The sequence below is a fragment of the Melanotaenia boesemani genome, chromosome 13 (genome assembly GCF_017639745.1).
Source record: "Melanotaenia boesemani isolate fMelBoe1 chromosome 13, fMelBoe1.pri, whole genome shotgun sequence".
Lineage (NCBI taxonomy): Eukaryota > Metazoa > Chordata > Actinopteri > Atheriniformes > Melanotaeniidae > Melanotaenia > Melanotaenia boesemani.
Window position 1 is genome coordinate 22,011,084 of NC_055694.1, and position 13,548 is coordinate 22,024,631.

General features: G+C 37.2%; 1 protein-coding gene across 1 annotated transcript; it reads right to left on the reverse strand.

The window, feature by feature from the left end:
* Positions 1-380: 380 nt before the first annotated feature.
* arih2 (ariadne homolog 2 (Drosophila)) lies at positions 381-13,548 on the reverse strand. The gene is made up of 15 exons (XM_042003710.1): positions 13,414-13,548; positions 10,995-11,514; positions 9,720-9,787; positions 9,337-9,409; positions 8,922-9,063; positions 7,240-7,361; positions 5,528-5,634; positions 5,153-5,270; positions 4,877-4,927; positions 4,592-4,613; positions 3,912-4,063; positions 3,204-3,347; positions 2,701-2,769; positions 2,383-2,508; positions 381-2,190 (listed from the first exon to the last, which is right to left on the reverse strand). The coding sequence occupies exons 2-15, from the start codon at positions 11,250-11,252 to the stop codon at positions 2,119-2,121; spliced, it is 1,524 nt and encodes a 507-aa protein (XP_041859644.1). The 5' UTR covers positions 11,253-11,514; positions 13,414-13,548; the 3' UTR covers positions 381-2,118.

Consider the following 13,548-nt stretch of genomic DNA (forward strand, 5'->3'; position numbering starts at 1 on the left):
CTTTTTTTTTAAATATTACTAGTCAGAATTTATCAAATTTTATTTGTATAGCCCGTTACAATAACCAAAAGTAGTCAAAAGTGCTTTACAACAGTTATACAAACTTAGACTTTATGCTGTGTGAAATACTGCTCTACAATATTGTACTATTCATCTATTAATTCTGAAGCAGCTAAATCAATATCAATATCAACTATATTAATATCAAATATCAGTCAAGAATTTATTTTGTTATTGGGTGTCTTAACAAAAATCTGTTTTAAAGACAAACAGCTAATTACAGCTTTGGAAGTGTATCACTTGGCTCCTACTGATTCTAACTCTGTTTAAAGTGTTTTTGGTCTGTTTGTGTAAGTGTAATCAACACACAAGAGACAGGGTCCGGTTTTAAAAACTCTCAGTAACTCTATTTCTGTATTAATGTACAACCGTTGAAAATTACAGCCATTTTTTTTTTTTGTTTGTTTTTTTTTTTGTTTGTTTTTTTTAAACGATCTATCAACAGCCATTTTCCAGAAGAAAAGTGAATATGAGCAGGAGGAAAAGAAAAACCAGAGAGGAAAAGAAAGCGAGGAGAAGACAGTAGAGAATGAAGAGAGCGCATGAGGGTATGAGACAAACTCAATCTTTCTCTTTTCTGGTGGAGTGTTGGAGCCTGACTGTGTTGGCGTGTGCATGCCATGTCAATGTCAGTGGGAGGTGCTGTGATGTGTGTGAATGACTGAGATTGCACTTGCTGCACCAAAACAACTTTATCATCTGATCAGTGGAGGTTTCTGTGTTAAACTTTAATGGAACAGCCTCAATCAGGTTTGGATCAAGAGAAGCTTTACACAATCCAGCTACTATATTAGTATAATAATGTTAAGAGACAAGAACTGGGTCATTTCAGCAGTTAATTCAGTCAACCTTCATTATCATCTGCTGGTAGCAGAGACAGGAGTGCCTCCAGGTTCAACAGAACACTAAACAAAGGAAAAATAAGTCAATGTGAAACACTGGCAAGAGGAAAATGAAGAGGAAAAAAAAAAAAAAAACAAACAGCTGCCATCTAAATACACAATCTCGTTCTTTACTCTCTCGGGGGCATGAACATAATTCAAGTCAGATAATAAAAACTTTTGTTTTGGTTCCATGTTAGGTATTTTAAAGAGTATTTAGGTGTATTTGGAATTTGTTTCTGTGGCTTAACACGTTTCAAAATAGAATATCTTTTTAACTTTAACAGCCTTCATACTCTGCTACCAATTTCTTAATCGCTATGTGCAGCTGGTCAGGTTGATGAAAGTTAAAAAAAAAAAAAAGAGCCAGAGCAGCAACATGCATCTTCTACTGTCACACATCAGTCTGCACAAGCTGGAACAGGTCAGGGTTTACAACAGCTGATCTAAGCAAACAGCTTCAAGAACAATTACTCCCCCTCTGGCAATTATTTTATTCATTTCTATACTTCCCTTGCACCGCAGCAGATCATGCTGAATTTCATATTAGACCAGACCTTTTAAACAACCAGGTGCAAGAACAACTTACTAATTACAAGTCAGTTTGGTTCGTGTAAACCACAAATTACAGAACAATAAGCATCGTCTCATTAACAAAAAAAAAAAAATATTCTCCCATTAAAAGCTAAAGCTTCTCAGTCCTCTACATTGATTCTTTGTCTCAGAATAGTTCCACCGTAACAGGAGTAATTTTCGAGATTAAATAACATCTGAATCATAAACCTTCTAACGAGCAAAAAGAAAAAAAAAGTATGTTAATGTTGAAGTATGTGAAATTCAGTTAAATCTGTTATTTCCAAACATTATACCTCAAACTTTGACCAGATATGAAAAGTTGGAACAAGTGTAACCATGGTGAATGAGATGCGAGGAAGCCAAAACATGTAAATGAGTCGAAAATTAAACAAGAAAGTGGCAATACAATCGTGACATTCTGCAATCCTGCAGCTGTATGGTAGTGAGAGGAGGAAAAGCAGAACAAAAGAAGCAACTGAGCAAGTGTAGACAAGCAAAGGGAAGGGTCAGTATGACTGCACTAAGGGATGGTCATGGAGGGAAACAAAGGTAGGAGGCAAGGAAAAAAAGATGCTGGTGCTTTGCAGTCGCGATTGGAGCCTCAGGTGTCGTGGAAATCCTTCAGCAGTGTACGTCGCTTCTGCTCAGCAATGTGCATCTGATTTTCCAGATCCTGCAAAAGAAAGAAAAAAAAAAGTTATTAGTAAGTGCTTATCAGTTAATGTGTGATGTCATCAAAAGCAAGTTCCCACATACTGTACAAAATAAATCCCCATGGTTTTGTTCTGCCCTGGTAACTTCTCTTCTGCTACCATTATCTTGCATGGCTTTCCCATCCCTCCTATCTATTAGTCTGCTCTCTTACCCCTCTGTCACTGGCACTGGGCTCGCCCTCGCCTCCCACCACTCCTCTCTCATAGCTGTCGGCCCGCTCCACCTTCCACGACAAGTTTTCTATCTCTGCTTCCAGCTGAGCCTGTTGGTATTCAAACTGCAGATGACATGGGACATGAAGAAAAGCAAATAAATAAGTGCAAGGGAATCAATTCACTTTCACCTAAATTCACTTAAAATGTAATATTTCAGACAGTTAAGGTTAGTGGGTCAAAATTCAAAAACACTGTTTAGGAGGTATAAGAAGAGGGAGAAATTAACCCAAGATCACAGTGTGTTTGTTTCTCACCAGTTTTTTGCGCGGGCCTGACTCCATGTAATAGGCGTATGGGTAGGTGTACTGCAGTGTATAGCGACACTGCAAACAAAAAGAAAAACAGACACTGTTGGTTTTCTAAGAGTTTAGTTTGGTATGTTTAGACTTTAATCACAGCTGATGAAAATTATAAGAAAAATAGTTTATTATAATACTTCCAGCTTTATAAGTAGACAGGTTTTATTGTTATAAACAGGGACATTACAGGACACATTAAAATAACAAAGGGAAGAAAGTGCAGGAGCTTGATCAACATCAGCTCTACTGGTGACAAATGAAATACGTGCTGTTGATGGATGAACTTTCTGAAAGAATGTTTTTTTAAGTGTCAACACAGAATTTAAATGTTTTTCAAACAAAGCTGTAATTTACATGTTAATATAAGGGGCTGTGATTTAGCTGTATACAAATTTTATAAAATAAATACCAAAAAAACTCTCACATTACTCGCTGTGTAACAAAATTTTATTCAGCACCTTAGCAAGTAGCTTTGCAGCATTATGCAGGTACTGCCAGTCGATCCACGTTCCCAGGTTGTTCATTACTCTCTCCTGGATTTTCTCCTGGATTCTCTGGTACGTCTGAGCCTCCAACTGCAGAGACTTATTGTGATTCTCCCACTGGTGGAGAAAAGAGATGAGTGAGACAAATACCAAACTGCTTTTTCCCTTTCCCTAATAATAGCTTGACTTACTGAAGAGATTAAACATTACTTTTTGTCTAAGGAACTTATATGATGCACATTAACCTTTATTATTTTACACGGGAAATAGACAAGATATTTAAAAGATTCAAAACATCTGTGTTAATAAAGCATTATGGGCAAAGTATCTGGAAACTAGAGCAATTTAATACGACCTCCATTTGGCATTTTCAATCTAAGCACAGCTGTACACCAAAGATAGAGTAGGTCAAAGAGGGGAGAGAGTGGGAGTGGAGCAAAGTCTCCCATTACAGTGTCCACATTAAATAATGGTAGTTCAAAATATAATAAATTTGGAGGATCTTTCTTGAAGGTAATTAAAATATTTTGTGTATTTTTCACTTCTTATTTAAGTAACACAGGACTATCAGAACATATTCTGGTATTTGGGTCTTAGTTGAAGTTTCCTCTACAGCGTTGAGTTTCTGAATTTTTAAGGAGTTTAAGGAGGATTTTTTTTTTCCCCCAAAGAAAAACTCACCCTCTCAAAGTAGAAGAGGTATTTCTTAAGAGCCTCTCTGGCCTGAGCCTGCTGGCTCTGGTTGACTATATCAGGGTTTTCTTTGTAGCGACTGCACTCGTAGTATTCACTGCCATGAGTCTTCCAGTCTCCAAGACACATCCAGCAGAAGTCTTTTAGGAAACACAAAACACATCTTTATGGAGTCTGCACACAGGTTTGACACAGTGAGCAACGTGTTTATACATTTTCTATGATAAAAACAACAAACAGGGTCAGTTTAGTTTTCCATTCCACAGCTATACAAGTTGGCTGATGTGGTGTTGTTGGCAATACATGTCTGTCTCTCCGCATGAGAACCAATATTTTACTCTACCACATTTTAATCTGATAAACTAGCTGGTGAAGATGAAGCTGGTGACGTGTGAATAAGATTAGCGAACATAAAAACAACTCTTAAAATACAGCTGTAGAAGTTAGACTGCAGCTACAAAAGTCAAACATTTTAAATATTTCATAAAAGTTTAAAGCTTCTTGTAAGGTTGGTCACTGAAACCCAAAAGACGCAAAAAAATGAATACTGGAAGTTAATTCCTGCTTTTCTTACTAATAATATCTAGTTGTTTGTGGTGTATTGTGCAACATGGCTTCATACAAGAGAAGTGAAACTAAGATTTTATAAAAGAAAAAAAAAACCTTACCATGTTTGCACTTGGAACATTGCTGAAACATATAAACATACATGTAGAGTCAATTATTGAACCAGAAACCTTCTAGAATAACCATGCAGTCACGCTTTTGAATCTTAGCTATTCAGCAGGTAAATGAGTACATACTGAACTAGAAAAAACACATTCAGGTTAAACAATAATAAGAAAAAGTTACATATCTCTTCAATTTTTTTTTAAATTGAGGAATTCAGCACGTAGAATGATTTTTAGTATTTCCTGTGTTCGGGGGAAGTGAGAATTTCAGGCATTACTCACCATGTGATTGCACCCTCCATTCTTCTCAATGCAGATATTGCACTTTGGACACTAATCGAGAAGAAAAATAAAATAAAAAAAAAAGAAAAAAGCAGTTCTTAAATTCATATTCAAACAGTTTTATTCAAACTATAGGAATCTTTCAGTGCTATATTACAAAGAGATGTAGATTTTTTAAAATAATGTTATTATTTGAGTCTATAGAAATGTATGTGAAAGTTACAGTAGTTACATTGTGTCTGTGTATTTGTGTGTGTACATGTGCAGTCTTCATACATCTTTAGTGTGTGCGCTGATGTAGTTAGCAGTCTCTGAGTCGTCTGCACATTTAGTCAGCCATTTCCGAATTGTTGCACAGTCTGTGGGCGCATGGTACATCTGACGACATTTAAAACTGAAAGCGATAAGGAATACATGCACTGTTAATAAAGATTCAAACAACCCCAATATTAACTGATGTGCTTTGAGGAACCAAAAATAAAACAAGGCTGATTTATGCATAAAACAAATATTTGGAGGCCGTCTTTTGCACCATTTTAAGTAAAGCAGTTTTCAAATTTCATTCTTTTGTCATTATCCTAATGTTTCTGGAAACAGGCCAAGGTAGTATGTATTTCTTAATAACACCAGATCTTAACTTGTGCATCTTACCAGAAGACTTCACCACAGCGGCACTGCACCCTTCGTGCCCGAGGCTCCTGCACTTTGATGACAATGGGACAGTCTGCACCAGGACACAACTGCAACTGGAAGTGACTCTGCAAAATGCAGAGAAACACGAATTAAAGAATTATTATATTTGAACAATTAGTTTGCAGACCAAATTTTTTATGCCGAAAATTCTTAATTGCATTCTGTTAATTATTCAGATTTATAGGGCCGGTAACTTTTGGTGATAAGAGGTGTTTAAATGGTTTTAAATGGTTTTTTTTAGTTCACTTTAATTATAGGCACAAACTGGAACTTGGGAGATGACAACTGAATATGTACACAAGAAATCCGAGTGTATTCAACACATCAAATTATTATTTGGATATTATAATTTGCAATAATAGGTTTAGGTGGACTAGAGGCAAAGACAGTAAAAACTGAATGATTCCCACCAAATGCAAAGGCTTTGAGTCGTTTTTTTACACTGGCTCTCCACACACCTCCAAAGTCTCACTAATCAAATCATGAAGGACTTTTTATGCACAAAACAACACAAAGTGCCTAAAATAATATAAACTATTTATGCATATTAAAAAGTACAAATTAAAAAGCCCTTACACACTAGTGTACATAACAGCAATTTAAAAACACACACCTCATTATAGTCTCTTTCACACACAAAGCACGTGTACTTAAGTTAAAAAACATAAAAACAATATCAAATAAACCTAATAAGAATGGGTAAGAGTGACAAAAATAAAAATACAGATACAGTAGTTCATGAAAGTATAAAATAAAATGAGTAGGAGAGGGACTCGATTAAAAAATTAATCTAATTAATTACAGGCTTAATCTAGATTAATTTAATTTTAAAAACATAGCAACAGTTTCCCCAAAAAGCAACATTTTTTTAGTTAAGTGTGTTTTAGTGGACGACTTTATCAAATAATAGACACAGACATTAATATTGTAAACTCAAGTTCTAGTAATGACTGAAAGAATGCATTTAATTCCATTTCAATTCCAAACAGTAGAAAAAGTACAAATATCCCTACAAATATCCAAGTGAACAGACCTAAAGTTAAAGTGACATTTTAAGTACTTTAACTAACAGCTCTCTAATTAAAAGTGTACAACATGTTACAGTACTTTTAACTTTTTAAATTTGCCAGTTTTTTAATGCATTAATTTTTTTGTAATTAATCATAATTAACACTAAAAATGAGACAATGAAAACAGTACTTGGATTAAATAAAACAATAAAAATGGAGAGTCACATAAAAAGATGGTATATAAAACAAATAAGAATATATAGTTTAAAAAGTAAAAATCTATAAATCTATAAAAATATGATAAAATAAATAAAAGATACTAAAAAAAATAAATTAGAATAAAAAAATATTAACTAAAATTCAGCTATAAGCTAAGCTAAAAAGGTGGGTCTTGAGCATCTTTTTAAAAACATCAACAGTCTCTGCAGCCCTAAGGCTCTCTGACAGGCTGTTCCACAGTTCTGACTTTGGGAACAACTAAGAGGCTGGTACCAGGGGGCCTCAGGGTCTGCAAAGGATCATAATTTAAAAAGGTGGTCAGATAAATAAGAAGGCCCAGGACCATTAAGACTTTTATAAACTACTGGCAGAACCTCAGAATTAGTAGTCACTAGTACATTTGGGCAAATAGATTACGTACACAAAGAGCCAGTCACCCACCTCAACGTAGTCTCTGAAGAGGTAGCGTCTATATTTGTCCTTCAGCTCCTCTCCTGGCAGCAGTGGCAGGACAAAGTCTTCTGGCATCTGCAAGGAACAGTCCTGAGCCATACATGAGATACCTAAAAACACAAACACAATTTTCTATTTAAGAGTCTTGACTCAGAGGAAACATGTGGCAATGTTGTCCAGAAAATTAGACTCAACTTGAGGTGGTACCAGATGGGGGGGGGAGACACCCTACCCTCTTGAGGCACATAGTGGTTTTTACATGACAAAGCATCACTTAAATGGAAGCTAGACATACGCATTGTGGTCAAGGAAGGTGCTGCATCGCAGTAGAATCGGCTATGTGAAGACTGCACTGTTGGTTTGAGCAGTGTGGTCTATACTGACTGATCTCCTTTCAATAAATACACCATTTTACCTCTTTAACTACATTCTTTGCTAAATCAGAGTCAAAAGTGTATCAGTGGCAGATCAAGCATGATAATCCGTTTCACCTCTGTGCTTTCACACATAACACTTCTGCACAATAAAGGCTTATCAGTCCTGGCTTGAAAGTTAGAGACACTCTACCACAGAAAGTAGTGAGTATTTATACGGGATATTAGTGAGCTTTATTCCCCACATTAAACCACCGAAAAGGGTCTGACTATTTTCTAAACATGTTTCCAAACAGTTGGCCAACAATATCTCTGTGAGAGCTAATAATCCTTCAACATGCATTCATCATGTTTAGATTGAGTGTAAATATGGAGGGTAAATATGAAAGGTTGAATCAGCACTAAAATAATACTGAAACTAAATGGGTTAGAAAATATATTTTAAAAGGTAAAACATTAAAATTGATTAATGAATCCAAAAGGTTTTAATCACAGTTTTGTTTGTTTTAAGGAGATTTTTTGTGTTACGCTGACCCAGAAACTATTCAGGTCATCAGTTATCATAAACACGTCCTTGGTGCAGCTGATAGAGACGCTTATCAGACTCAGGCTCTGGTTATGTGGATTGACGTTATCAGAGAGATCCTTTAAGAAGTAACACAGAGACACCAAGCTGCATACAAACATGCTCCCATAACCTGCTACAAAAACATCTGCACACAACTTGAGGACAGTGAGTCTGGTAAACTGTATAGATTTTACCACACACACAGTGGACTGCAACAACATTAAACTGATCCATGTACACACCCACATACCCATCTGCTATCCTGCTGACACAAGCACACTCTTTCACTAACACACACACATTATCATGAGGCTGCAGCAGCACTATGCCTACTAAACTTAACAGGTGGGAGTCATCAAAACATCCTTTATGCAGTCTGTCATTTCTTTCTCATATTCTCCAATCAAATCCACAAAACCATGTCAACAAACATGAAGCTGAGCTCTAACACCCAGAATGGGCTAAATTTTCCATCAGTGAGAACTGTGGTGTATGTAACACCCAGTAAGTACCCATTATGCAAGCCCTACTTACTTAGAAGGAAGGCAAAGTTTCAACATGAAAACTGGACAAACACACAAATATACACACTAGAACATAAACACACAAAGTGCAAACATGAGTAGGTCTTTAGGTGTACTGCTCACACAAAGTGTGACTCACCCACTCTAATACCAGCTTTGATGACTACAGAGATGTACACAAATCACACACTGTACAGTACTCACCCACTCCTATGCCATCTTTGACCAGTACGGTGCAGTGCTGCTCCCAGCATGCTTTGCAGAAAGAGTGCTGGCAGGACAGTGCCAACAGGGAGTCTCTTCGTACAACCTGTAGACACACACCACACTGGAGGGACTGAGGGGCCTGAAACCACAAAAACAGAGTCCTCATGAACACACCAGTCATTGGACCACACTAAACATATAAGCAGATCATTCTTCAAGTAGTGCCTCAGTACAATCTACTAATCTTCATGTGTAAAATTCAAATGGGTACTCAAAAAATTATTCAAATAATTTGAATGTCAAATATGTACATTAACTAAAATCACACAATAGCTGTTTTATCATTACTTGACCAGCTGCTTCATTAAAGTTTGACCTAACTTTATAGTAAATAGAAAAAAGTTACACTCACAGTGAACGATCTGCAGGTGCTGCTGGGCTGGACCAGAGCATCCGACAAAAGCAGAGAAGAGTTGGACTTATATCTTTGGGGAAACATAAACAGAATTACGGTTCAAACAAAGAATTCAAAGGGGCAAACAAGAGTAAAATCCCCTTTTCCCTTCAAATTTTGTGGGATCTGAGCAACTAAAAACTATATAAGACCATATATATATATATATATATATATATATATATATATATATATATATATATATAAGAAAGATTAAGTAGAAACATACAGATTAATTAGACTAAAAATGGAAAAGAAGGAAATAAAGAAAACAGAAGTAATAAAACACTGCATATGTGACACTGAAAGACAGGAATTGTGAGTTTGCAGAAAAAACACACCTGTCCAGTATTTGTGAAACTTGCCAGTGAAAATGCACCAGGATCAGTTTTGCTACTGATGGTAAAACCTGCAAGAGAAAAAAATAGACGACTGAAATGTGATTTACTGAGATATCCTTCAAAGTATGGCTGGACCATAACTTATATTACAATATGTTTTGGCTTTATCTTGATTCACGATATACATCTCAATGTTTTAAAATCTCTAAAACACTATGTTAATGTTGAATTCAACGTTATCACGCATAACAAGATACCAGTAGGATTTAAATAAACTTTAATTTAGCATCTTTTATCATCTTTTATTTTCATTTTTTCATTAAATTATTTTATTTTCAAATATCTTTTTTTATTATTCAGTTTGCTTTTTTGCACCACATCACAACAGAAGTAATCCCATTTCCTATAGAACTGGTTAATAACAGCCTGAGGTTATTAATATTACTCTCGTATTGACATGTAATTACAGCACGTCACGCCTCTACATGACGTGCCCCATCCACACAGGTGAACTACACTCCCACCAGCAGAAAGAGTTCACGTTAGAAAATGTCACATCAACCACCTGTCAAACAGACAAAAACATCTGGTTTAATAATAAGATCTGCTTTTACAATAAGAGCAGCTGGAGGAGAAGCAGGTGGAGGAGTTTCGTGCTCCAGGGTACTGAGACCTTAATGTCTTACGCACAGCCCAACAATTAGTCTCTCCGTCATTTCTGAGAGATATTACAGCTTAAAATGGACGCCTCACATTCAGCTTCCAGCTCTTTAATGCTTGTAAACCAGTTTGCTAGCTAGCTGCATACTCCATGTCTTACAATATCCCATAATTTCATAACAAAAATCCTGGCAATTACAATACATTAAAGACTGTTGAACTGCATCTGAAAAACCTTGTGACAAAGTGTTTTAAAGGTTACAACATGACTTATTGGTAATCACTTTCTTTGAAGATAAGTGCAAATTACCACCTCAAAAATGATCAACAGACTTTACCTCCCATCCAGACTTTGTGGCTAATTTGAAGACGTTTGTTTTGTTTTTTTTATCCTGATAACATAACTATTTTGGCATTTTCACTAACACCATCTTTGTTATGGTTTTAGGGGAGAAAAGGAGTTAATGCATTCACACCCGCACACATTTTAATACAATACTTCAGGGATCTCATCTTTGGTAAGCTGGAAGTTTAGTCTGTCTTTAATTATTTTGTTTTGATGATTTGTTATTGGACTTGTAAAAAAAACAAACAAACAAAAAAAAACACACACACCTTCAATGCAGCAGCCACAATGTTTACTTCGTCTGTTAGCACCCGCTGGCTCTCTTTGAATGTCAGACAGGTAAACAGGTATTCTTCAGGATCGAAGGAATCAGCGCCCTGTTGCTCCACGTCAGTGGCAACTCCGTCATAATAGGTGTCAATGTCATCCTCCTCGTCTCCTCCATCGTCGTCATCCTCTTCTTCAGAGATCACTCCGAAGTCTTCCTCATTGCTGTCTGATGCCTGGCTGTTCATGTCCACAGACATCAAGTCAACTGCCTTAATCACCCAGACAGGTAGACAACCAGCCTACCTGTCGGATCCAAGTGGTCCAATTATAGCTGAAATGGCTTGACTGAAGCTCAAGTCTTCCTTTGTCCCCACCTTCTTTCCACCTGGTGTCACTGTTGAGAGACACCCTGCTTTCCTGACTGACTGAGGCGCGTATGGAGCGCACTCAGCAGCAGCGGAAGAAGCAGAAGAAGTCACACTCTCCGTCACTCATTTGGAAACAGGGTTTCAGCACAATCTGAGGAGGGATGAATAAAGGGAGACCGGAAAAGAGGAATTGCCAATGAAGAATGAGTAAAGAGGGTGGGGGACAGGGACAAGATTGTGCAATTAAACCAGCTTATTATAATAACCAGTTAAATTAGACTAATTAATTGGAACGCTACAATAGCTCTACACTGAACTTTACACAGTAGCATTGCCAACAAATATCTTGTAATGATCTCTGTGGGAGATCATTGTACGGAGCTGGATTCTGTGCGCAGATGACTTTAAGTTACTTAAATCGTGATTACATCCTAAAACTCGTGATTATATTAGAGTGCTAGTTTGGGCATGCTTTAAGCAACTGCATTTGGAGTGTTGTAGATGCATTTAGGAAGCAGAAAAATATTTAAATGAGATCAGCATCATTTGGAATTTGGATACATTACTGACTTTGGGGGCTTTACCTCTCTCTCTTATAACCAATTCTATATTCTGCTATAAATTTAACCATGTCTCAGAAAAGAAAAAGTACATAAAGAACCAACTGATATTAATGTAAGGCTGATGTACAAAAGGATGGTCTAAGATCAAGCAGGTAGCCAGAATATCTTAAGCTCTTCCATTTTTAACAAATTTATGCATGCTAATGTTGGAAAATTCGTTGATAGAAACTACAATCTATGTAAAAGGTGAATTTGACTTATACGCAAGAAACTGTGGACTCGTGACAAACTTGTTTTTACTTTGTATGAAAGAACAACTAGCCATGATCTTAAGGCCATGGGCAGCGACTGAATTAAGACCAAGGTTTCTACTTCCTACACTGCAAGGCTCAGTTACACTTGTCTCACTCATCATTTTACTTACTGCTTTTCTATGCTGTTCACACTGAGTCATGTGTTAGAGCTGAATGTTACAGTTTTGAAGATTAGCAAAAGATGCCTTAGCCATAATACAAAGGAAACCAACTATAACTTAAGTTAACTTAGTGACCAACACAACATATTTTATCTCTATCTGTATTTTTGGCATTGTGCCGTTCAAGCTTATCTTTTCTACTCACTAGCACGTTACCCTTCATGGCGTCATACAAGAATTGTGTAACTCTGAAAAGGACCTGTACTCTGAAGAAGACCAACTTACTCGGTAGTCCAGCTCAAATCAACATGTGATTCATATTCACTAAGGTCAACAAACATCAAAGACGTCTATTGGCACCTGGGTTCAAATGTGACTTTGCAAGTGTTAATATGGAGAGACAATAAAGCTAGCCGGGAAAGCCTGTCAGCCATACCCGGTGCCAGCCCAGCGACAGACGAACACTCGCATTCCGCCCGATCCAGGTTAAAAATAGTCACCAAACTGGGTGACACACATCTTGCTAGGCTAATATAACACCACAACTCAGCACAGTTTAGATAACATGTTTAGGGGGGCATTAAGTAATGTGCTCAGAACGGGTTTAATCATTGTGAAAATGTTGGTTTGTCTCTGGACGTTGGTGTTTCTATTCGAGTTCGGCGCATGAGCTAAATAAAACCCAGAAACAGTTAAGCCAAATCCACATAGCGACAGAGCGGCTGGCTGAGTTCTCGTTAGCCGGATTAGCTTTGTAGCTAGCATGCTGGTAGTTCAGCAGTTGAGGACTTGCCAAACCCACGACCACAACTGTTCATACAACAGAGTGCAATCAGAGCAGGCTTACAAAACTCATCTAAATAAATAAAAAGTTTACTTTGCCTAAAACCAAGAACTCGACTCGTCAGGTAGCTACCCCTCTTCATCATCCCGTTCAGCTACACCATCGCCTCTTATCTACTCTAGTCCGGGGATTGCCATGTAAACAAGGCCCTCTGCAAACCGAGAGTAAACACAGAAATCTGAACAACCTCTGCATACATTTCCAGTGTGTGAAGGCCACAGTGTTTACCTCTAAGTTCAGGGTTGACTCGACCCGCTGCAACAACCAGAAGCTTGTTTTGCGTGGGGGAAATCCAAGACAGCGTTTTTCACTCCACTGCTTGGCTGCTAGGCGGAAGACAGACGGTTACAGGGGTACTTACGA